The 26,480-nt window shown below is 43.2% G+C and overlaps 2 protein-coding genes across 5 annotated transcripts in view; one reads left to right on the forward strand and one right to left on the reverse strand.

The window, feature by feature from the left end:
- Positions 1-2,446: 2,446 nt before the first annotated feature.
- LOC146199320 (uncharacterized) lies at positions 2,447-5,893 on the reverse strand. The gene has a single exon (XM_084594789.1). It carries the CDS (start codon positions 5,711-5,713, stop codon positions 5,078-5,080), a length of 636 nt encoding a protein of 211 aa, XP_084450915.1. The 5' UTR covers positions 5,714-5,893; the 3' UTR covers positions 2,447-5,077.
- Positions 5,894-6,036: 143 nt separating this feature from the next.
- The window catches only part of LOC146199321 (activating signal cointegrator 1 complex subunit 2), a 76,932-nt gene continuing 56,488 nt past the window's right edge, over positions 6,037-26,480 (forward strand). The window contains exons 1-5 of one of the 4 annotated variants that reach the window (XM_084594791.1): positions 6,037-6,092; positions 14,065-14,145; positions 24,375-24,577; positions 24,673-24,744; positions 26,286-26,400. In XM_084594791.1, the coding sequence (XP_084450917.1) occupies positions 6,063-6,092; positions 14,065-14,145; positions 24,375-24,577; positions 24,673-24,744; positions 26,286-26,400 (501 nt within the window). In that variant the 5' untranslated portion in view covers positions 6,037-6,062. Of the gene's footprint in view, positions 6,192-6,367; positions 6,533-9,813; positions 10,005-14,064; positions 14,146-24,374; positions 24,578-24,672; positions 24,745-26,285; positions 26,401-26,480 lie in introns of those variants that run through there. The other 3 variants (XM_084594792.1, XM_084594790.1, XM_084594793.1) reach the window with 3 other exon arrangements.

Here is a 26,480-nt window from a genome sequence, read left to right on the forward strand (position 1 = left end):
ACTCATTTCTGGCCTCGGCATGGACAGGCATGCGAAGAAAGCATCAATGCATGACGCATGTTGTGTAGCAGTTATTCTGTTTTGCAGAGGAAGAAGGATCGCGTGGTCATTTCTTTTCTTCTGTGTTACAGCAGAACGAAACGTTGGCTTGAATGGGCCTACGGGTACGTATAGAAGGAGGGTAAACCTGCAAAAAGGAACTTTCTCTACATTCGTCTTCTCTGCCTTTTGTTTTCTCATCCCTTCATCTGTTCAACATTTGAATTTTTTTGTTTTAGATTAAAGCAACATGTATGTACTACACGTCTGTTTCTTTACTTGAATTTCTTGGACGTTTGAGCTAGATCTGACGGCAACATGAAGTGTTGAAGACGTCGCTGGCCTGAAGTAGTGGAGCTGTTGCGTTCCTTTCACTGCGATTGCCATGGCAAATCTGGAAGCCAGTTCTATTCCTTTTTTCTTGTATTTCTGCGTTGGGGACCCAGATTACTGTAATTCACTTTACATTATATTTTGCCCAGGCAAACAGATCCTCTGGTGATTGCTCTCCTCTGCTGACTCGCTCTTGCTGCGAAACGTTTCAGCACGCTGCCAACACAATCGCATGATCTTTTTCCGTGCGAAGGGGCGAAGACTAAAGATGTGCATGACAGAGTAATGCTGATGCTGTGTATTGATATCTTGGCGTGAGCATAATTCGTTTCGAAAAGGTTGTTCTACAGTTGGTGCTTAGTGGTGAGAATCATGCTCTTGCATGACCCATAACAAGCCCAGCTGTTTTATGGATGAAATAATGAACCAGCACCATGCAGAATGTTTCTCCCGTCTAGACAAAGATCTGAAATCATTAAAGTTTTGCTTTCTTCACACAGATGTATGTTATTAAAATGCTATTACAGTGCAAAAAAAAAAATCAGGTAATAGCATAGATGGTGATTTTGCCGCCATTTCTCGCTCAGAAAATATCATTCACTCACATATATTGGATCGAGAATTTACAGGCGCTCTGAAACTGAGCTGTAGCACTTATGTCTTATGCAGTAAAAGTACAGTTCAGCAGTGCCAAGCAGTGACACTGATTGTGAACTTCAAAAATGTTTTTCTCACGTCGGACAAAATTTACTCGAGCAAAAGGTTCTGGATTGTAAGCTGAGAAGTTTGTGCATTTAATGAGCTATGCTACATATTTTTATCTCTAGGGCCTTTATGCTCAATTTAACTATCAATTTAATAAAAGTATTGCTTTTTGCCAACTTTGGGACTGATTTTCCCAAAATGTACCGCTTAAAAGAAGTTTAAAATATTTTTGGCATCAACTCTACCAACAGGTGAACTATGTATATATTTACTGTGACGCTTATCAGTGAAGTTCACAATAAAAAATGCTGCAAGCGCACAATTTTTTTTTTGTCTTTATTAAACCAGAGAAATGCTGAAAAGCCTTATGTGAGGGCAGTTATGAAGATGCATTAAAGAACAACACATACGAGATATAAAATATAATTTGTTATTGTATTTGCTTACACACCTGATTTAAAAATATTTAACTGTAAGCAGCTTTTGCATGTTTGTGAAAACTTCGAAAGTTGCTTACGTGAAAAAAAATTTTTTTCACAAGTCACTTTACCAGAGTAGTATTCATGCGGTCGACAATTACCGTGAATTAGTGATGGTCACTTTTGGGGCCTAGGTCGTTTCACATGGAATGACCCTATAGCCATGCTCATAAAGCAGATCAGCCAAGAACTGTTTAATTGCATATGCATTTGAATTTTTAAGCTGACCTTCTTTTGGTGTTCTTTCAGCCAATATTATTTTCCATGGATGATTTATCGTTCATTTTTTACGATATATCATATACAGTTCTGCCTGGCCAAAAATGAACTGGAATTTGTCTTGGCTTTTTGTCAGTCTGAGTGCTTAATTTGCCAGTAATTATGATACAAATGATTGCTAATTACCAGTAAAGTATTTTTAGACCTGCCTGAAGAAGGAAATGCAACTGCCAGTAAAGCAAATAATGTAATAAATTTATGGAGCCTGCACGCGCGAAGATGGACTGCCATTTTGTTATTCCAGGACTGTTGCACTAAACTGAGCTAGAGGATGGAAAATGACATTTGTGCATTACCAAAATCCTTCAGGGTGTGTGTGTGTGGGGAGGGGGAGGGGTGCATTTGTGTGCATGTGCTTGCATGTGCTTGCATGTTCTTCAGGGCTTCTATTGAAGGATCTGACTGATCCAACTATAGTGGGCAAGCTCTATTAAACCTCATTAAACAATGCAGAGTAAAGTGATTGCCTTGACGAACTCTGCTCGCATAAAAAATAAAAAAGAATCTGTCATGTATTCTCGTTATCCAACCAATCAGTCATCGAGGAGCTCACCTACGCTTACTTCTGCCAAAAAAGACATTGGGAAAGGCAAAGCCAGACTAAACTGCTGAAAAAAAAAAAAAAGAAAGTGACAACAGGGGACATATGCTTTGAAGGAGGCAATAATATCGATTAAACAAGCAGCCAGCAAGAAGAATGGCAATTCTTCCAGTATTTTTGCTTTCACAAAATCGTGCAGCATGCTATTCAGGTCTCCAGAGCACATTTGCTAGGAAAATGTGCTGTCAAGTTTTTCCACTAAATTTAACGGGTTTTTACACCGTTTATCAGGCCGAAATGTTGCATTGTGGACAGGCGGGATTTTAGTCCCTTCTAGCTTTTTGTTGGCGGTTTAGTGATCCTACATATTTTGTTTAAAATACTCTAAATTATTTCAAATTGTATTCATTTCTGCAAGAGAATATCACTTGAGCACGTGGAATTACTGAGATGTCAAGGTGGCGAACATACCCAATACGCCTTGAATTGATTTATGCGGGGCTTTTTATGCAATTGTCTGCTGTTGCCGGCAATGCGGTCAGCAGATTGTGACTTATAAAGCATGTGCAGAAGTTTTGGAAATAGTGATTGCAGGACCCCAAGTTTTGAGGCTGAGTACTGGAAGTTCTAATGCAAAGGAACACTGTGTGTAAATCTGGAACTCATGATTGCCACGAGAAAGAACTGTTGATATTAAACTGCAACGAAAGAAGTCTGCACTCGTCAGGTTGAACAACCGTGGGAGCACAGCTGGATTTTGAGGTGAAGTGAACAAGTAAAATGATATGTTTCTGACAAAAATCTGTGCTTTGAGCTGGCTGCGTTTGTTCTCTCCATGCTGCTCTGGCGGAAAGCCGAGATTGAACGCATGCTGAGTGAACTAAACATTATCAGATATGAGCAGGGAATCTAATGTGAGCAGAGAAGGCGAATCACATCCTAATAATTCGAGCCAGACTCCTAAAGCAGACTAAATGGTATTCAAGCTATGAACTTATCATTAATGCAATTCAAAGGTATGGTTTCATTTGGTTTATGGGGCAGTGACTGAAACCATGAGACGCCGTAGTAGAAGGCTCCGGAAATTTCGACCACCCAAGGTTTTTTAATGTGCACTGACATTGCACAATTCAAAGGATCAGAGAGATAATAGTATATGTTGGTAGCAGTGTAGGAATGCCACCGGTGATATGGGTGGATAATCACTGGCAATTAGTGCTCGGCAAACCAAGATGAGGCAGATGGCAAACTTTTTGCAAGTGAAAGTGCTTGCAATTCGCAATTGGGAAAGAAACAAGCGCTTAATTTGCAACTTTGATCTACAGAAGGCAGGCGGGATATTCCCGAGACGAAAGTACTTGCAGTCTAAAGTTTCTTGTGAGGAAGGAAAAAGTTCTAATATATTTATAATATTGGTTACTTTGTTCACAGACAAATTAAAATGTATAAATTAATTCGATGCAAATACTGAATTTAGTGATTTTGAATGAATTTTGGGGCTTTCTACATAGACCAACATCGCATACTTACAAGCAAAGGGGGTGCTCGCAGACATCACAGCAAACTGTGAAGAGTGGGCTTAGCTCCCATAGGAATATATCTTTCTTATATCCTAGACCGATGCTGGTCTATAGCAAAAAGAAAATGCATTAAATTAATTTTTTAATACAAATATTGAATTTAAACTTTTTGAGCAGATTTTCGGGCCTCCTGTTGCGGGTCTTCTAGTTCTGGGCTGGCAACACTGATTTTCTTAGTTGAAAAGTTGCAAACTGTTATGTGTGCATGGTCTCCTGCAAACGAAACAAAATGAATATGAAGCAGATTGGATGATTTTCAACCATTCCACTGATATATTTGAGCACATTAGCAGTCTTGTTGAACAAAAGGAAAAGAAGGCAAGATAATTCTGTAATGAAATCAAATGATGCTGGTTTGGTTTAGGTTTCCAGAAACTTCGATCATCTGGGGTTCCTTAACGTGCACTGACTGGAACAATACACAGGCATCTTGCTTTTTACTTCCATCAAAAAGTGGCCAACACTAGCAGGATCAAACCTACATATTTGGGATCAGCAGTTGCACACTTTAATCCCTGAGCTACTGCAGCAATGCAAATCAGAGTGCACGCTGGTAATATAACATGATTAATATTTCTCGATATTAATGTGCAAAGCTACAAAATGAAGCTATCTGAAAATACAACTGGCCAGGCATGGTTTCATGGTATGGCATGTCTCTTTAACACAGGCATGAAGATGTCATTCTGGCAGTGTGTCAATTGTGTGCTTTGAAATGAAACTTCTGATAACCTATTCATTCTTTAGTTTCTTGAGAATATAACTTGCCAAACCTTTTAACATTGATGCTTGTGTTGATTTACTAACGTGATTCAGGGAATTCAATTACAGAATTAGGCACTTTGTGTGCCATGTCCTCAAGCTTGTCATGTTTGACCGACTAGTCAGCCAAATTATCCTGAGCAAGGTCAAGAAAAAAAAAATGCCATTTTGAGGTTAAAGGACTTGCAATACAGAAAAGAATAGAGGGATCTGACCAAAATATTACAAAAATGTCCTGCCATCATATGCAGCACAAGTAGGAAAACAACCTGTCTCATCTTCACAAATGCTTGAGTCCTTGCAGCAGCAGCCAATGAAAAGCACAGGCACAAGCAGCAGCACGACAGCGTACGTTATGGCTATTTCTTTGGCTGCAGGTATCGGATCTCGGCCACTTCCTTAGATTGGATGAAATCGTCGGCTACGTTCCACTTTACAACCATGCCCCCTTTGTCTAGAAAGGAGAACAGCTTCGTGAGGAATACACCAGTTGCCGTGAGGCCAACGAAGACGGCCTCCAACTTGGAACCTGGCCTCACTCTCCACGTAGGGGGGCGACGGGAACATGTCGCCAGGCCTTGGAGGCAGCACGGGATGGCAAGGCTAGGAGTCTTTGCGTCCTCTTCTAATAGTGGGTACAACCTATCAAGGCCCAGAACAAGCGTTAAGCCGTGGTCCACGCAAAACACTTCAGCCGCAACGTCAAATCCAACCGAGTTTCTGTGAACGTCAGTCACGCGCGCGCGGACGAGGTCTACCACTGTCCTCGTGTCGGCCACGCAGTACTGACCTAATTCAACACTGTAGAGATGTTTGTTGACACCATTCACGAAGTTCTTTATATAGGGAAGCCTGCTGTCGGCGAGTCGCAGCCAGAATCGTGTCGGGCTTTCATAGTTAGTCAGTACTACGGTATGCTGCACGTTGAGGGGAATTCTCGAGGGGCCGGGAATTATCGGTGTGGTCAGCACTGGCCTTGCCATTGGGATTAGCATATGGTGCAGTCAGCAAGTTTTGGTAGACTGCAGTAACAGACAAAGATGAATTTGCAGTTTTGTGTCACCTTTTATAAGGAGGCGCTTGCAGGCATTTGAAGTATTTCAAGTTTCGCTCGTTCCAAAAAAATCCGCTCTTCTTGCCGTTTAGCGGTTCTTCATGGCTCTAAACGCCCGGCATTTTTTCTGGCTTTGGTTTTCTTATAATAACTTTATAATAAAACTGCCAGTTTTATTATTTATAACTTTTTAAAAACAGTAATAAAATTGTTTAAAAGGTACTTGAAACCTATTGTGCTATTTTATTCTGGCATTATCGTCATCATTAATACCAACCATACACGTAAAGATGGCGGCCGACAGTCAAAAAGGGACGCAGGTAGTTCGCAAATCGCTGATTTTAAGCTTGCATGAATAATGAGCGCTTTTTTTAGGCGCCTAAAATAGCAGTAATTTTATGTTACATATGCCTCGTAAGGTAAATGCAAGTCGCAATGTCTGTCAGCATTCGTTGTCAGTTATCAACAGCTTTCATTCAATTCAGTTGATTTCTTTGCTAGTGTCACATGCATACCTTACTCCAATAACATGTCCAAGTCTAGTATGACTCTTATTTGATTATAAAGTTCTATGTAAAGAGCAGCAATAAGGAAGGTTTGCTTCTATATAATGTGTGTTGTGCTTTATTCATATAAATATATTTGCGTAGAACATTCGTTTTTGGACTTGTCACCGAATGCTGTTTCGTTTAAACCGGTCGTTGAGTGCCGTTTCTTTGAACACGGGCTGTCGCTGTTCATTTCTCTAAATATCTTATGGGTAAGCGTGTGCCATGCACAACATCTGCATTCGTATTATCGCAATATATATAATATTGCGCCGCGCTGATTGAAATGTTTAGGTTGCGAATAGAAGCTCGCCAGTTGTTGAGCGCAAGAACGTTACCTGACGCGCTGGAACTGCGTGTACCTGGATTAGCGCAGTTTGCCGGGGGGAAAGGTGTTATATAATGGTGCTTACGATTTAGGCCGTGTGGACAGGGAAGTTGCAGTTAAAAGCTCTTCTGAAGTGGCGCCTTGTACCGCCTTTTCGATGCTTGTCTGATATTTAGCGGCCACGGAACAAAGTGAGCTAGATTTCAAAACCATTTAGCGCACGCTGCCTTGCTGCTATCACGTGTGATTCGCCATGTATGCCATTTTTTTTCGTAGACAGGGATGGGGGAGTAAAGGGCCTGTGATGGATGCCATTAGTCACTGAAACCAAGGAAAGCAGATAGTAGTATTTCATAGTTTTTATTGTTGTCGATGAAGGGGTAATAAATAGTGCAACTTTTGTCTGCCTGAAAGATAATGAATTAGAAAGAGAAAAAAATGCATGCAGTGGGATCCAAATCCATGACCTGCTTAATCGTTTACTCACTTGGTAGGACACTACATGTGGCAGTGTGGAAGTCGTGGGCTTGTATGCCACTGGGAACATCTGCTCATTTTTGTTACACTTTTATAATATAAAAAATTGCTGACTTTCTGCGGTTGAACAGAATATCTTAAAAGATGTCAAAAGGTAGAAATAACTTTGGTTGCCTTCCTCAGTTTTAATAAATTGTTGGTTTTATTTTGTAAGCATAGACGTTTTAGTAATGACTGCTTTTTCAAGTAGTTAGCCTTCTGGACTGTGTGTGAAGATTTAGTCAGTATAGCAGCTTTACCCACTTTTGATGAAAGAGCGCAAAACAAGTGCTGTGCTGGGGGGGGGGGGGGGGGGGGGGGGATGTGTCTTGTATGCCCCATTGTTCTGGTCTGTTCAGTCACAGATGTCAAGCTTTGCATGTTCACTTATAAAGGAAATGAGCTTTCTCCGTAGGTAATCACGGAATGTTCATTCTGCATTTTTTCCATACTGCTGCTGGCTAATTCTGTAGGATTTGTGAACACCTCAGTTTTGTGGTTTTCTATTTTACTTAATCACTTGCGTACCAAACGCTAAGATTTGCAGAGAACAAATTAAAGGGCTACTGCTACAAAACGTGAAAATAGACATGCTTCAAAAAAAGGCTTGATATTCATTTAGTGAATGCAGGTTATAGATGGGGGGGGGTACTGATGTACTGTCAAGGACAGAAATGGGTGTGTGTTGCATAAGCTTTAACTCGCCTGGTATATTACAGCCATGTAACAGTTGCACCCAGCTTGTGTATATATGTATATGAGTGTGTTCAGATAACGATAATCAAGGTCCCATCACTATTATTTGTTTCCAGTGGAATTTTTATATGTGGTGGGAAAATGTATCGACTTAAAGGAGTGGGCTTTAGTTTTACAAGCTACAGCGTAGCTTTCTGGGAAAAGGCTCGTATATCACTATAGGTGGAAAACGCGTTTTGCCATTTCAAAAAGTTGCTAGTTTGGAGACTTGCTGCTAGCGTACTAAAATCTTGTCATTTATTGCTTTTTACCCACTAAATCTATGAAACTTTTACATTAATCGTAATTATTAGGGACCTGTTTTGTTGTTGCAGTTATTTAGAAAAAACATCGCAAACATTGCTCCAGAAGCAACGCACTACAAAAAAGTCCATTTTCAACCTTAAATACGGGCATGATACATTATGTTGTTAGTATTAAATCTTTTTCCATTTATTATTCAGATAATTTCCTTAAAGACAAAAAAAAGCACAACTTTGAGTCCAATTAAAAAAAACATTTTCATGCAAATGCCTCTCAAGAATCCCCTGTACCTCAGAAATATTACGGCCTGAAAAATTATTGCAGTATATTGTTTAAAATTATAAAAACAAATATAAAACTGACAGCTGGTTTTGAAAGCTGTCAATGTTCAACCCTACATTATGGCACGACCTAATAAAGTGTTGCAGCTGAAACTTATCCAGGACTAGTTCTGTAGTTCTGCAAAAGTTGCAAACTTTAGATTTGCTTGTTCTTTCTCCATATTATTTTGAAATTGACCAAGATTAAAAATGATCTAAAAATGGGCAACATTGACTCGAATTTAAAAATCTACTGCATCTTCAATATTTATCGAATTCTCCTAACAACAATTCTAAGTACTTTATAAGCATTAGGTACTAAAATGTATTGCACTGCAAATAAAGATATAAAAATAAATATAAAACTGAGTGCATATGTTCTCATTCTATAGAAATGCTTACAGCTTCTCCTGTCCAAAGTTCGATTTATTATTCGCTGAATTGAGTTACATTTTAACTTGTGCAATATCCAAAGCCTTCTCAATGCTTATAAAGTTGTTTTCTGCTTGTTGTCAAGGTTGATGATTGTTTAAAATGAAATAAACTTGCTATTTCTGGCAATTTCATGAGAGAATGCAAGTGACAGTTGAACGTTTTTTCTATCCTGTGCTTTTTTTTCTTGCGAGGTGGTGTGTTATTCAATCCAGTTCTTAATTATATTATTTCATTTCTCCTTTATGACAAAAATTGACCACTTTATTCTTGAAGACCATTTTTCTAATGTGCACATATACACTCATAAGCAAAACGCTTTGCAGCATGATAGTTCAGGGGGAGTTTTAAATTTCCTTATAGTAGCAGCAGCATGTATGAGCCGAGATGACGAGCATTCTTGTCAACAGAGCCATCTAGCCCAGGAAAAAGGTGAGCCAACACGGAACGAACCCGCCATCCATCTAACTGCAGATTCTGTTTCACCTTGCAGGTTAGGTGGACAGTGGGTTCGTTCCACGTTGGCTTGCCTTTCTTCTGGGCTAGATTGCTCTGTCGACGAGAATGCTCGTCATCTCTGCTCATGTGCTGCTGCTATATATAAATATAAAACCTAAACTGTCATGCTGCAAAGCGTTTTGCTTATGATTGTAATTATGTGCAGATTAGAAAAATGGTCTTCAAGAATAGAGTATTGTCAAGGTTTGTCATAAAGGAGAAATGGAATAATATTGCCACCTGACGGTTTGAGGTCAACTCTTGAAAGACCAGGACGTTGTAGACTCTTGAGCCTGTGTCTCTGTGTTACCGTTTCCCGTGAACCCCTGTCTTGACTGTGTGTCTCTGCCCCTGTTGCCGATTCCCATAAATCCCTGTCTTCGTGACAGTTTTGGTGGAGGTGCTGGATTATTGTCCTCTCAATGTCGCACACCCCTCCGTGAACCGACACCAACCTTTTGCCTGTGGACACACCAGTTCATCGCGTCAGCCGGAGGAACCTGGGCCTTCCTTTCGAACACAGGCCCTTAGAGTCCACTTCAACAACAAGCCTCCAGCCAGCCACGCAAAGCACTACGTCGGTCATGCAAGGTACTACTCCTGTTTACCTTCAAAACCCCCGAGTGCCGAAATCGTTCCATGGCACTGCGCATGAAGACGTTGATGACCGGCTAGCTCAGTTCAAATGAGTCGCATCTTTTAATCAGTGGGATGACAACTTAAAGCTACGGAACGCTATTTTCTGCCTGGAAGACCATGCTTTGACTTGGTATGAGAACCGAGAAGGGACATTAACATCATGGCCTCAGTTCCGCCGTTTTATCATAGAGGCGTATCTAGCCTGATAGGCGCGAACGAGCAGAACGTGCTCTACAATATCAAAAACAGATGCCAAACGAGTCCGTCATGACGTATGTTGAGGACATGATGAAACTATTTCGACGTGCGGATCCCAACATGTCTGAAGACAGAAAGCTGCGCCACCTGATGCATGGGGTTAAAGAACAGCTTTTTGCTGGTCTTGTACGTAGCCCGCCAACTATAGTTAACTCATTTTTAACAGAGGCAGTCACCATGGAAAAGATCCTACACCAGCGCTCGGCTGTCTACAACAGCCCAATCCTCGCTATGACTGCTGCCGAGCCTCTTACAGCGGCTATAAAAAATACTGATCACCTCCGAGATCTTATTCGTGCAATTGTACGCAAGGAACTGCAGAAGGTTTGCGGCACGTTCCAACCCAGGGGTGATTCTCTCGCACATATAATCCGCGAAGAGATTCAGCAAGTCACGCAGCCATCTCTGCATGTTGCTATTATCCTCATCCGACTTATGCTGACATTCTCCGACGCCCAGTTCCCGTCCAAGCTCCATTGTCTACATTACCACCAACCCAGTGCATGCCCGTCGAGCAGCCAACGCAATACATTCCTGTACAGCAACCAACGCGGTACGTGCGGCCATCGCAGTTACACATTCAACGAACGGACATCTGGCGGGCCCCTTGGAGCTGCCGCCTTTGCTACCACTGTGGGGAACCTGGTCACATTTTCCGGTGGTTCCCTTATCGGGAACTCAGACCGGAGGGTTTTTACACCAATGCACCTAGACGCACGTTCGGTCAACTACCTCGTGACATTGGAGACAACCTCGCACAAGAGAGCCTCCAGATGGCGCGCCAACAATCCAGGTCTCCATCCCCACGTCGGCCATCCCCTTCAACAACTGGTGACTTCCTGCGAGCACCGCTTGGTCGCTCGCCAAGCCCCCACCGGGAAAACTGAGTAGAGCAATCTCCGGGGGCGGGGCTGCTAAATGTCAGCACAAAGAAGTCCCTCCAATGAGAACAGATATGTATTTTGGAGCAGAAACGACAGCAGTTGGTTCACGAGACCGGCTATCGCTGGACATCCCTGTGTGCATCGATGGTCATTACGTCAGCGCATTAGTGGATACCGGAGCAGACTTTTCGATTTTGAGTGGGAAACTGGCAGCGCATCTTAGGAAGGTTATGACACCATGGTGTAGCATGCAGATACGCACGGCTGGGGGGCATGTAATTACTCCTATTGGGCAGTGCACGGCTAGAATCCAGATTCGTACGTCAACATTTGTTGTCAGCTGCGTCGTTCTCTGGGAATGTTCTCGTGATTTTGATTCTCGGTGTGGATTTCCTGCGGGAATATGGCGCTATCATCGATCTCCGACAGCGAACGGTCTCGTTCTCAACGGAGAAAGCGGCTTCGTGACAATATAATTAAGAACTGGATTGAATAGCACAGCACTTCGCAACAAGGAAAGTAAGGATAGAGGAAAAGTTCAACCGTCACTTGTATTCTTCTATGAAATTGCCAGAAACAGCGAATTCATTCCACTTTAAGCAATCATCAACAGTGCCAATAAACAGAAAACGACTTTATAAGCACTGGGAAGGCTTAGGATATTGCACAAGCTAAAATGGAACTAATTTCGGCAAAAATAATTCAAACTTTTGATGCCTACCCCTTAAAGGGAAACTATAAGCACTTCTTTAGAATGAAAACTTATGCGTTCAGTTTTATATTTATATTTATTTTTTTAATTTACATAGTGCAATACATTTTAGTACCTAAAGCTTATGAAGTACTAATTTTTTTAGGAGAATTCGATAAATATCGAAGATGCGGTAGATTTTTAAATTCGAGTCAACATTGTCCATTTTTCAATAATTTTAAATTTTGGCCGGTTTCACAATGAGATTGAGAAAGAACAAACAAGTCTAGAGCTTCCAATTTTTTCAGAGTAGAGAACTAAGTTTGGATAATATAGAGAAAAAGTTTCAGTTGCAACACTATTAAGCCGTGCCAGAATATAGGGCTGGATATTGACAATTTTAAAAACCAGCGCTCAGTTTTATACTTATCTTTATAACTTTAAACAGCATAATGCAATACTTCTTCAGGCCGTAATATTTCTGAGGTACTGAGGATTCTTGAGAGGGATTTTCATGAAAATCGATGGCGATGTTTCGCTCTTTTAAATTGGAATCAAAGTTGCACATTTTTTGCTGTTTTCGAATCTTGAGCGAATTTGATACATTGTGGAGAACACACCTAGCAGTCTAGAGCTCCTAATTTTTCCTGAAATTATGGAAATTACCTGAATAATACATTGAAAAAGATTTAATGCAAATAACATATCGTATTATGTCCATGTTTAAGGTGGAAAATTTGATACATTGTGGAGAACACACCTAGCAGTCTAGAGCTCCTAATTTTTCCTGAAATTATGGAAATTACCTGAATAATACATTGAAAAAGATTTAATGCGAATAACATACCGTATTATGTCCATGTTTAAGGTGGAAAATGGACTTTTTTTGTTGCGTGTTGCTTCTGGGGCAATGTTTGCGTTTCCTAAATCAACTGCCGCAACAAAACAGGTTTTTAATAATTCCCATAAAAGTAAAAAAAAAAGAATAGATGGAAAAATTCTACTACGCTAGCAGCAGGTATCCAATTTTGCAACTTTTTGAGTGAAAACTGTTTTCCGCCTGCAGTGATATACGATTTTTCTCTGAGAAAGCTACGCCGTACCTTGCAAAACTAAAGCCCATTTCTTTGCGTAGAGGTATTTGCCATATATATATATATATATATATATATTGCTGTCTTAAGGCTGGTTCACGCTGGCAACTCGCGGAGGTCGCACGACACTATTTGTCACAGAGGGAGCGATTAGTCACGGAAGGGAAGACCCGTCTGAGGTAGTTTGATGGAGTCACTCGCTGATTGATTTTTTGCGATGCGACTTCAAGTCGCAAAACTACTGAGCCAGTCCGTAGCACTTCTGCCTCCTTACAAGGCGGGAAAATTCAAGAGTGTACGCGCGCGTGTGCACGATTGACTTATTGCACCTGCAGTTGTTGGGCACACATGTTAAGGATCACTGCGGGAGTGAAGCATACTAATTCACATTTTTACTTGTATTCTTGGTCATGGGCTCGACGCTCTGGTATGAGGTGATTTCGCGAGACCGCAAACAGCACACACATCACCGTCACTTCCGGCTTCGTCGAACTAGAGTGCTTTGGCTGTCGAAACAGCCCTAAACATGGGCATAACCATAAGGTCTTCTTCCTCGCTGATACTTGCACATATTCATACCCGAAATGAGTCCGAATTATCTACCCCGAGGTCGGTAGCAGAGGCCGTAAAGGAGCGAAAGTCGGCTCTTCGTTCAAATCTCGCTTGGAGAGGAGGTTGTTGTGAAGCGAGTCAGTCGCACGCCGGCGTGAACACTGTCAATCGGTGCTTGTCGCGGGTCTCCCCCTCCGTGACGAATCAACCTGCGCGACCTCCGCGAGTCGCCATTGTGAACCAGCCTTTAGTGCAACATGCAGCGCACATAAAAATAACAGAGGGAAAGCTCTGGTAAAATTGTCAAGCATCTAGGCAGTTGTGATTGACTGCTCATTTTTTTTAATCCCTTCACCCATTCACTGAGTCAAGGTTAATGTCCATTGCTCTGCACTTGTTTCTCTCAAGAGCAAAGCCACTGAATGTTGTAATCGAAGCCATTGGAATTTCGATGTTGTACTGTGTGATGAACCTCGGTGCTCTGTCAGGCATGTCATTGTAGTCGCTTTCATCTTAATGCTTTCTTATTTCAGGACGCCGGACCTCTACCTCTACATGACAGGGTGATGAACGTTGTTGATAAACATGGTCAGCCAATTCAAGTTGCTGCTTTGGTATGCCTTTATATCAATTTTTTGCTAGAAGGAGAGGTCATTAGGCCATGAACTGGTAGAAAACTCTCGTACCGTTTTTTTCCAGTGTATAAGATGTGGGTTTTTGCAAGAATTTCACTAATGCATTTAACGAAACCCAATTTAACTAAAGCCCCAATTTAACGAAGATATCCCAATTCCCCCTAAGAAGCTCATATGGTCCAATGCTTTGAGTAACTCAATGTAACGAAACTAGTTTCACTATCCGTCCTGATTTAACGAACCTTTTGCTGTAAAATGAAGGTGAAAAAATCTGTTTTTGGTCTATTTTGCACAAAACGCTCAGACTGCACAGTGCGAAACTCGAGTTATATTGATTTTATCCTACGAGATTTTGCCAGCGGTTGAAAGCCGGCCCGTCGACCCGGTGTCGGCAGTGGTACCGTATGCCGACACCGGGACAAATTATGGTTGCCCTTAATCTGCTGGAACACATGAGGGAAAAACGCATAAAACATCCGGGCAGATGTTGCTTGCAAAGCACAAGCAAGCAAAGATCAGTGACGTTTTTTCTGGGAAAATATTTTTATCCCCTGGGACACTTCTTGTCAAGGTGAAAATTTCTTTGCTACTTTTCATACACGTTATATCAGTGTCAGTGGTTGCGCGGGCCGCAATTTCATTGTAGCAACATAGCGTAGTGGACAAGGTGGTACCATTGCATTTAAAGATGACGTGACAGTACAGCTTCCTTGGTCCTTCTAAGCAGTTAGCTGTTACGTCCTTCCAAACATGATTTCATTTTCAGCACATTTGCGCTTCGCAAATATAATGTCATGTGGCACTTCCTTGATGCTGTGACACCATATAATAATCCACTGTAAGTGACCGAGAAATGCCTCCCTCGATTTAACAAAGTTCCCGATTTAATGAAATGTTTCGCAGCTCCCCTCAACTTCGTTAAATCGAGTTTTAACTGTATGTGTTTCTTTTTTTTTCTGCAACATATTGAAATGAAATGCATGCAGTGCAAACAGCTTTAGATGTGTTTGAATCTGTTAAGACAGCATAAATTTGGTGCTAAAGCCTCCAAATACCAGGTGTGTGTCTTATACACCGTAAAATACTTTACTTAGCTTTCACCCTTCTAGGGGACACAAATGTGGGGATTTTTTTCATGTGGTCACCCTGAGGGCCGTTGCATGTCCCTAAGAAAGCCTTTTCTCAGGATTGCTCACTCTTTGCCCCAGCTGTACCACATTCTTATATATGGGAGTTGTTTGCCCTTGTATGATGTGATGGTAGTGGTGTTTACCTTAGAAAAAGTGCTCTAATTAACTGTTATGGTAAAAACAAATGTATAGGTGCAATTACTGTGAAAGAAAGAGAGGTGCTGGTGCTGAAAGAGCGGCCACCAAGTGTGACTGGAAAAGAGTAATGCCTCTAGGAGCAGCACATCTTCACAGGGCTAAGCTCTCTGCTGTCATTGTTATGGAGCAATGTCATGCACCTTTAAATTTTTTTCTGAGACCCCAACATTGACAGTATGCCTGTTTCTATTACTTAAATTTCCAATTCTAGGTAGGCAGATGCTTACTTTCTACTTCGTGCCAAATGTGGCTGAAATTTTCTCATTTTTCACTGCAAACAGACACGTCGCCTTTTAGTGATAATAATTGGCTCACAGGAAGGGAAAGGTGCAGTATCTATCACACTTGTTTCTGTGGACATCTGAACCGTGCTGTAAGGGAAGAGAGGGAGGTGGGAGTGAAAGTGGAAAGGGGGGCCATAGTGGAGGGCTGTGGAGTAATTTCGACCACCTGGGGATCTTTAACGTGCGCTGACATCGCACAGCACATAAACGCTTTTTTGTTTCGCCTCCATCGAAACGCAGCCGCCGCGGTCGAACCCGGGTATTCCGGCACAATAGTCTGGCGTCTTACTACTGCACCACTGCTGTGGGGCAAATACCGTAATCATACCTAGTCGTTTGCCTTATCTGGCTAATTAAAAAGCCGCTTTTTGACAACTTTGCTGGCAACTGTGTGCGGCAGCTCAGCTGACAGATGTATGGTATTCTGTGGGACTACCTCACGTTTCCTTCAACCTTAACTGCAAAGATATACTTTGATATGCTGTCTTGAATATCTTGTGGGTATGGCTAGTGCAGAAAGCACATAGCTATAGCTGGGGAAGTGGTTCTTTACACTTCCATGCAATAGCAGCAATATATAATGCAAGGAGCAGGTGTCATTCTTCAGTGCTCTCAGAGACGAAACTTGACAGGCGGTGTGGCGAAAGGACATTCAATACCTGTGGTTATATGTTTCATTTCAATTTGGTATGAATTATGCATGTGAAAAGCATTTTGACATTCATTGTGTCAGGAGAAGCAGCTTTCTAAAAATATGTTGCAAAGCTTGACGTATAAAACCATCCCATAGGCAAAATACTTGATAAGCATCACATTGCATTTCAGAAATGTGCTTAGTACAAAGGAAACATACCTTACTCTGCAACTTCTAAATTATACTATCACACTGAGGATGCCACATTTTAGCAAACAAAGAATTGGGGGCACTTAATTCTTCTTTGAGGGTACAATGTGACGGCTTTAATGCCCGTCTGCTGTGGTTGCCTTTGCAGATCCTCATTCACTTACGTGTTAATCACAAATCCTTTAAGTCCTATAATTTCACACATACTCATTACCATACAATGGTACGCTAACCCCTTTATGTGAAAAACTGCTTGATAAAGATATAAAACACAGTTTTAACCAAGCCGTATGAATGTGACTATGTGACTTAGGGGTAGGTTCTCTGGCCTGGTATCCAATGGTCCCAGACATTTTGGTTCTTCCCTTCCCACCCTCCCATCTCAGGGAAGCTACCCAAGTCAACAAGCTCGTACTAACTCGGCCATATCATGTGGTCTCGTGACGTCACGCAGCGTCCCAACTAATCAGTTCCTGGCCATGTCATCTGCCCGAGTCATGCTCGTGATTTTTATCACCACATTCACAACACTGGATTTTAACACCATAGTGCTTGAGGTCTCGTTAGTCGGTAAATTTGGCTTAGGTTCCGGCGTCGGCATTGTGAGCAAAATTCGCTTGCTTGGAGCTGGCCGGTGGCATGGCCAGGCAGTGATTATTCGATGGTTTGTGCGACTTAATGAGACCGCATGATAAATTTGGGAGAGGCTGCCAACTCGGATTGTTCATTTGAGATGGGAAGGTACCATATTTGCACGATTCTAACGCATGCCCTTTTTTTTTTTTCATAAAGTGAGCATTTAAAAATGCACGCACGTTACAATCGGACTCAAAACTGAAAAGCCTGAAATCCGAAAATGAAATCTCAAAACCTGAAACAAAGCAGCTCAATAAACTGCAACCAGCCACATTGTCATTGTTATCAGCAAGCCGGGGACCTTCTTGTGAGCTGCCTCTCTTTTTCGGTCGGTCGAGTGTTTGTCCAGCTGCTCTATGTGTGCCATGGTATCAGGGCTTAAATTTGCTTGTAAAGGATCGCGTGTGTGCAGAGTACAGTGACTGGCTCTGTGAGCAGGCCCTCATGCGACCTCAAGAGAGTGACGCTTGGGGACATTGCGAGATGGATTCACGGCTCGTGGAAGGCCAACCCACTAGCAATGGTCATGCGTGCATTTAAAAAATGTGCAATTTCCAACCCCTTCGATGATACTGAAGGTGACATACTGGAGTTGACCTTTTTTGGTCGGTGACCAGCGAGAAAGAGCGGTCTTCCTACTCTGACAGCAAGTATTTTATGACGTCCGCGTTTCGTGGTTGCGTTTCTGCATGCCAATTTTGTTCCATTAAATGCTTGAAGCAGTTTTCAGGCGCTTCTTAACTGTATTTTTCCTTATGTGCGGTAGGATCAGCGCCAAGTTATTTTCATGATTCCCAGGCATTAAATATTACTGCGTGTTACAATCAGGGGCGCGTTAGAATTGCGAAAATGCAATAGAATAACAGTCGACCTTCCAGTGCTCTTGGATGTCAGGTTAAGCAGGCTACACATAGGCTACACAGGCACATGCATATGGCTTGTTTAAAGCGGGACTTTATGTGTTGTGTGGTCACCTACGGTATCGCGTTATCCCCTGTAAGGTTTTCCGGAGAACAAGGTGCCTTTAACACTAGCGTTAAAGTAGATCTGAAAGAAGTAAGTGGGATTAAGCAGCTAGCTGCCTAACTTTGAAATCTTTGAAATCAAGACTCATTGCCTGTGGTTTTCATGAGGCTTGAGATGTCCAGCAGTGCATGGTAAAGCGAAACTAACAGCAATGGAGCAGCTTAACCACGCTTGGTTAAGCTGCTTGGTGAGCGAGGCCAGTGCACATGCACTACCGGCTTTTCTGAAGGCCATAAATCCTATATATATATATATATATATATATATATATATATATATATGAAGGAAAGAAGCCAACAGTCGGCGAGGCCAAGGAAAGCATTGTGGATTGTACTTTATGTCATTTTTTTTTAAGTGTTACTTGGATAATCACAGAAATTAGTAATGTAAACCGTTTAGGGGAAAGATAATTAAACACAAAGTAGAAGAAAAAACAACGTGCCGATGGTGGGAACCGAGCCCACGACTTTCGAATCTGCTTATATATATATTGCCAGGGGTCGCTCGGAGTGAAAGACGTTGAAGTGGCGCTCGGAGAAAAAGGACGAAGTAAATCGGCTCCGGACTCGTAGGACGTACCAAAAGCTTGGACCGTGTAATTCCACCTGCACCGGCTCTGATAACCTAGCCCTAGTCGCCAATATCGTGACAAATCTGGTGGAGGTCAGGTCTGATGTCCCGTACCCCTCCGCTAAGCAGGAGTGCTGGTCGTATATTCAAGGAAATGCCTGTTCGCCGCACCAGCCGCAGGCAACGAGGCCTACTACCTGAGTTTTCCCCATCGGCTATGACTACCGGCAGCCACGACGTCGTCGCAATGCCTGGAGCGGCCCCTACTTACGTGACGTTTCAGAACCCCCGCGTCCCAAAGACCTTTCACAGGGACACCTATGAAGACGTCGACGACTGGTTGCAGCACTACGAAAGGGTAGCTACCTTCAACCTCTGGGATGACGCCGCCCGGCTTCGAGACGTCTACTTCAGCCTTGAAGATGGCGCTCGGACATGGTTCGAGAACCATGAAGATCAGCTGTCTTCCTGGAGTGAGTTCAAGCGTCATCTTGCGGCTACTTACGGTAGCTCAGATCGCCGCGAACGGTCCGAACGCGCTCTCCAATCTCGGGTTCAAATGCCTAACGAAACCGTCGCGGCATATATCGAAGACATGACACGCCTCTTCAAGCGGGCAGACCCTACAATGTCCGAAGACAAAAAGCTGCGCTACCTCATGCTTGGCGTTAAAGAGCAGCTTTTTGCTGGCTTGGTGCGCAGCCCACCGAAAACTGTCGCAGAATTCCTTGCGGAAACATCCACGATAGAAAAAGTGCTTCAGCAGCGAGCTTCGGCACAGAATCGTATCGTCCACGCCACCTCCGTCTGCCGAGTTACCATCGCATGGCATGGACGCATCGGCGCTACGGGAGCTCGTACGTTCGATTGTGCGCGACGAACTCAGACTGCTGTATGGCACACCTCAACCAGCGTCTACCTCTATTGCGAGCGTTGTCAGCGACGAAGTGCAGCAAGCGCTCCGGCCTGCGTTTCCAAGCGGTGAACCTCACCCTGCTCCTCCTCTTACGCCGCCTGAGTGTCAGCGTCCCACATACGCCGAGGTGCTACAATACTCTCCACCCCAGTAGCCGACCCTCATTCCTGCTAACGTAGCTGCACCAACAACACCGGCCCCCGTGATCCAGTACGTAACGGATTCCCGACCGTCTAGACGGAAAGCAGACGAGTGGCGTACCCCCGACCGACGGTCTTTATGCTTTCACTGTGGCGAACCGGGTCATGTCTATCGGCGCTGTCCCTACCGTCGACTGGGCCTCGAAGGTTTTTCCGCCGATTCTCCGCGGCCTCGCTACGGCAAACGGCCCCGAGCCGTTGAAGATTTCGTCAATCACCAGCGCCGTGGTGTTCTGTCTCGTTTGCGGCAATCTCGATCACCGTCGCCCAGGGCTCGCCCTTTGCCATCTGCTGCGAGGTCCTCATGGGCAGCGCAGGGCCGATTGCCCAGCCCGCAGCGGGAAAACTGAAACCAGCGACCTTCGGGGGTAGGCTCGCTGGACATCGCTGCGCGGGAGACCCCCCATCGGCGCGGACACGGAAAGACTAGGAATCGACATTGGAAAAGTCCGCGGTTGCCGATTATAACGCTACCTCGACGCCACCACGACGCACCCGCAACGACGACGAATTGCCGGTGGAACCGACGCTCTGCACCGGCTCTGATAACCTAGCCCTAGTTGCCAATACCGTGACAATATATATATATATATATATATATATTTATTCCATGAATTTATAATCGCAGACTATACTATTTCACTGAAAATCAGTCGGAAGTTTTGCTTAATGCGGTCCAAGCTTGTCATAGTGCTCCCATTTGTGTGTCTGACAAAAAACCAAACATGTGCGGTGCTGGTTGTGTTCCACTTCTAGGTTTTCCATGTGTTAATGCGGCAGCGTTAAATCACTGTTCTCCTGAAAATCCTGTATCGGTACTGTTCAGTAATGTGAGCAAAAAAATCATGGGTACTCCTGTGACAGGCGGCTGCTGAGTTAATTCCATGCCAGATGCACCAATGTTTGGGCTCCACCAGCTCTGATTTTGTTCAAAAAAGCTAGTGGCTTTTTATTCGACTATCAAAACTAAGAGCTTTTAAAAATATTTTTCTGTTCCCTGTCATGTGACAACCATTTGAATTTTCTAGACTAGTGCAAAACTGTGTCAGTGTAAAAAGAAAATCATAATAAAATGTTTATTTCCTTTTGCCCTTCAAATTTTGTTTGGATGATGTATAGAAAAGAGTTGTACTGTTTTATTGTTTTTCAAGGCATTGACTTCACAAGCTTTCATGTTTTGCAGTTCATTTTTAAAATCGAAACACTCCAGTTTGGAACTTTCTTTATAAAGCTCATAAAACTTCTAAAGCTCATCACATAGTGCGCTGCGTGCAAAAAATTGTTTACACTGAATTTAAACAATAATACAGTCGAACCCGGATATATCGAACTCGAAGGGGATCGCGAAATAGCTCGATATATCGATAATTCGATATACAGAAATCGGCTTGGGACGGCACTTACGATGTGAAAAAACGATACTGTATTTGTCGCGTAATCAACTCGCATAGTAAACCCACCCACCACTTTTGCAACCGAGAATTTGGAAAAAAAAAAATTAAAAAGAGCCTTAAGGCCAGCTCGCTCACATGCAAGCGATTAAGCGATCTCAGCGACGAGCGGCAGCGACAGGGCAAAAAATTTCTAACTTGTTGGAACTGCGTCCCTCTGTCGTTCGAGCCAATGCCGCAGTTCAAAACAAGGTTTCTGTGTCGCCGCACCAGAAATCGCCAGCGTTTTCGCTTGCATGTCGCACTCCGTTTTGGTCGTCTTATCCACAGCCCATTTCTTGGCCCAAGATGCTGCGCAGCGATAACGTCGCGGCATGTTTATCTTTTGATAACTCCTGCGGCGGCGGGGAGCGAACTTGGCGGACTGCCCGTGATGGCTTGATTGCACAAGCCTGGTTCGATTTATCACCCTGCGCTTGGGGCGGGCGTAGTCCACTGCCGCAAAATCTTTGGAAAGCGTGATACAGTAGCTGCAAATGCTGTTTGAAGCGAAAAGTGTCTTCGGGAAAGGCACACTTTCAAGTGCGTGGTGCGGAGTTAGATAGATCGAACGACCAGTGAAATTGAGTTTGATATATGATGCGGCTTTCCTATACCTTTACATGGGATTTTCAAGGGGATATTCCGTGAGTTTGATATAACCAAAATTCGATATATCCGGGTTCGATATAACCGGATTCGACTGTAATAATGACAAAAATTTCATAGTAGGGAAAAAGTGCCGTATTTACTCGAATCTAGGCCGACCCCCGATAATCAGGAGGTCAGGAAAAAAAAGAAAAAGTTTACTCGAATTTAAGCCGAATTAAAAAAGGGCATTGACTGGGTCTAGAACATGCATTTTATTATGCTTGAGAAGCTCACATTCAATGCTCACTCTTTGTCCTTGGCTTTGTCGACATTGCCGTCCTCTTTGTCACTGGCTTCTTCCCACAGCGCACTGTCCTCGCTTCCGTCAAGCACATTTGAGATGCTGCACTTTCGAAAGGCCTGCACAATCAGTTCGGCCGGAATTTCGTTTCCCAGTCCCGCCACTTAGTTAAGTGAAGCAGTTTGATGCACCCAGTCGGTGTCAGTTGGTGGTCTTGCAGTGTTAGCCAGTCGTTATAATGCTTCTATAGCCTATTGTTAAATGGCTTGTTGATAGCAACGTCGGTCAGTTGCAGTTGGTTCATCATACCTCCCGGTATCACTGCAATGTTGTACCACCCTCTGAAAGTATGGACTTTATGGCATCTTGTCAAGGGGTTGCGGTAGGAGCTGAGAACCAGGAGCTTGAACAACAAGGCCCCGGGGTGGCGTTGCCAAATGGTCTTCACCCAGTCTTTGACAAGGGCACCACTCACTCATCTATTCTCATGAGCGCGCACGAAGACATCTTTAAGGAAAACCTCTCCATTAATTCTTTAATGTTTTGTCCCAGGCCCCATTTATATAGCCTCTACATTCTGCATGCCTCCATAAGGGCCGCACTGGGGTTCCTTTCATTGTAAAAGAATAGTTGTGTGTGGACAGGTTACCTGAGTAAAATGGTATCAGAATCATTGTCATGCTACGCTGGGACCAGAAACTCCCGCATTTGACCGCTGTCCCACAGGAAGGCTATTTAGGGGGACACCCTTGAAATCGTGGCTATGTGGTCATGAGATCTAGACATATGTAATGTATTTAGTCTCATGTAACGGGGGTGGGGGATGCAGCAGTTGATAGCACTTTCTTGCAAAGGAAGGGAGCACGCGTGAAAATTTCTCATTCTTGGTGCTCTCTGGATTTCCATATAAGCATGTTGCGGCTTTGTGTGCCACTTGTTTGCTAGTATCACTACTGCCTCATTCACCAATAGCATTGTGTTGCAAGGGCTAACTTGAGGTGCAGCGTACAAATTTGGCCCTAGTGTTTTAGAAAAGGGCAATAACTGGCATGCTGCGTGAGCTACTGCTGTTCCTTTTGATATTGCCAGATCTGTTCCAGTCCCTTTAAGCATTCATATTTCGTAAAGTAGTCATGCATATGCAAGGAATTACAGTGTGTGAAGATATTTGCGTAAGTATTGTCAATGATTTTGCTGGGTCCTAAAAGGAGTTAGACTCTGTACATTCATTTCGCATTAAAACAAAAATATTTTCAACATTAACTGTCAATATGAGTCACAGTATTTGAGACCTGTGTTTGACTTCCATGCTTTACACAACTTTTTGCTTTGTGTGGGAATATTTACAGGATTACTGATGGCAGTTTACAATAGGCAACGGAAGTACTGTAAACGGTAGGCGAATATTTCTACTTAGGACAAGTAGCCGCTGATCAGCACCATGAAAGGGAAATAACTCTGAGAATAGGATTGGGATAGAGTGCATTTGGCAAGTACTCGCAGATTACGACTCGCAGCTTACCAGTATCACTCAAGAAGGAAGTATATAACCATTGCATCTTACCTGTACTCACCTATGGGGCTGAAACATGAAGGGTAATGAAAAGGGTTCTGCTTAAGCTGATGACAATGCAGAGAGCTATCAAACAGAAAATGGGAGGCTTAACATTAAGAAATAGAAAGTGTGCAGAGGGGTTCAGAGAAATAACTTGAGGTAATGATATTCTAGTGGAAGTCAAGAAGAAATGTGTATGGGTGGGGCATGTAGTGCGAAGAGAGGATAAATGATGGTCAATAAGGGTAACAAATTGGATTTCAAGGGAAGGAAAGCATAGCCAAGGGGCGGCAGAAAGTTAGGTGGGCGTAAGGGGTTAAAGAAATTCACAGGGGTCGAGTGGATGCAGCTAGCACAGGACTGGGTTAATTGGAGAAGTATGGGAGAGGCCTTCGCCCTGCAATGGGTATAATCATCTGGTTGATGATGATGGTGACTTAGAGGACGCATGGAAGCACTTTTTGCCTAATTGAGTACAGTGTTTTTGTTTGACATGGAACTCGTTCCTTCTTCCTCATCTTCTGCAGAACAAGGGTTTTGTTGAACCAATTTATTGGCTCAAATATAGACCTGCCCGGATCATCTTTAGCTTTGAGGAGTTGATGTCCATCTATGCCAATGAGCCACATAACCTGGCCGAACAGTATTGTGCAGAAATTGACGAATGGCTGGAACGCATGGCGTACATTGAGGAAGACCTGACAAAAATGCTGCGTATCCCACATAATCGGTGAGTCCCAATGCAATATGACGCGGCTTGGGGGGGATTACTCACGGTGTGTCAGCTCTCGTTATCAATCACGTACAACATGCTTTCTCTCCCAGGTTCTGGTCTCATGCCCTCTATGATGATGGTTTTCACCAGTTGCTTGAGTCCTACCTGCGACTTGCACCGAGGTATGCTGATGCATTGTGCTTGGTTGACTTTCGTGCCTCCGCTCTTCTCTTTTAATTCATTTTTCATGTTGCTGTCTGTTCAGGGTATTGCTGTTCTCAGCACATATCTGCCGCCACTTTGGCCACATCAAATATGGGGGAACGGAATTGCTGTAAAAACTTGATTTGTGAACTGAATCTTTGCCGCAAGGTTCTCATTTGTGTTCACTAGCAAGGCCTTTACAGTAGAACATTTATAGGAGGAGTGCAAACATGTATGTGTATGTTTTAACTTAGATCTTTTTTGTTTTTGATCATATTTGGAAATCTTAAGCTCATCAGGATATGTTCGTTTGTAAAGTTCCTAGTGAAGAAGTTACTTGTGACCATATTTGTCTTTGTGGCAGGTTGATTGTAAAGAAAAGTGGACATTGAGGAAATCAGATGTGTCATCACTTCGGCACAGATGAAGCTCACTGTAGTTTTTTTTTTTTAAATTGTTGTTGAAAGATCCAGTTGCTGACAAAACTCAGCAGGTCAGGTTCATATTTTCAAGGTCTATGTGTTGGACATCGTTTACCATGGTCAGACACAACTCAAGAACGAAATGGCAGATGCTCTTCTAAGGAGGCCCTTCGTCCATTGGCATCAGCCTATATTCAAGATGTCATGGTTAATTTGTTTAAGCTGTAGATTAATCCACCTTTCATTCACCACATCCTGACAGATTAGTCATAATTTCATCCAGACTGGTTAGTGCCATTGTCTGGAAGGCCTCCTTTGAGGGACATTAGCCATTCCGTTCTTGCATTGTGTCCGAATATAGCGGTGCAACATCTCCCAGTTCTTGCTTAGTTGCAGAGCTGGTATTGATGTGGGAAATTAAGAAGATGCTGCAAAAAGCATTAGAGGAGGAGTGTGTGGAAAGAATAGCAGTCATTCAGTTCAGAATAAACATGTCTCTGCTGCACAAGTCTCTAAAACATTACTCCGTATTGCGGCAACAGCCACTGTTGGGATACAAATCGAACTGATTGAGCGCGTGTTCACATGGCTCACATCTGGGGCCTGGGAAGGCAATAGGAGGGAAGAGGAGAGATGTGGCGCTCTTTGCTGCGATGTCAGTGTGAAGGCAGAATAAGACCAGAGATGAAAATTGTAGGAAGCTCGCCATTTTTTTGTAGCTTGCATGTTAGCGGGAGGTCAAGACAGAGAACAGTTGGCATGCAACTGCCATCTAAGCAACTGCTGCCTACCAAACAAAAAGTTGCCTAGCCTAGCCTAAGCTAACTGGCTTTTTACAGGCCGGACAAACCAAGCAAAAACAAGCAGCAAATCAGTGCACACAACAAATTTAGGGCCGTAATAGAAAGGCAGCCACTGAGAAGAAGAAAGTGTGCTACACCAGTTTTACTGAAGCACGGCTAAAGATGAAGCTGCAAACAGGAGCCGTTAGCTCTGTTGTGTCATGCCCTTAAAGGCGGAGCTCAAATCACCCCCCTCCCCATGTTTTGTTTCCTGTGATAATTCAGCACCCATTTTTGTTTTGCAATTTCCTCTAGGTACACAGGACTGAGTCGCTGCACAATAACAAAAGAAATGGAGCAGGCCGAAGACAGGGTGTACAAGTTAGTGTTCCGGGCATTCCTTCGTCTTTCCACGAACAAGGAGTCAAAAGTGAGTGTCGCTGATGTGCAGAAAAGTGGCTCCCTGTTTGAAGAATATGTGTGTTTCAGAAAGAAGGATTCAGGGTGCGC

Source organism: Amblyomma maculatum, chromosome 2 (genome assembly GCF_055883805.1).
Source record: "Amblyomma maculatum isolate TAMU_Amacu chromosome 2, ASM5588380v1, whole genome shotgun sequence".
NCBI classification, from domain to species: domain Eukaryota; kingdom Metazoa; phylum Arthropoda; class Arachnida; order Ixodida; family Ixodidae; genus Amblyomma; species Amblyomma maculatum.

What these genes read in the sequence shown, in the direction of transcription:
- LOC146199320 (XM_084594789.1), bottom strand. Translation starts at nt 5,713, where the DNA reads ATGCTAATCCCAATGGCAAGGCCAGTGCTGACCACACCGATAATTCCC.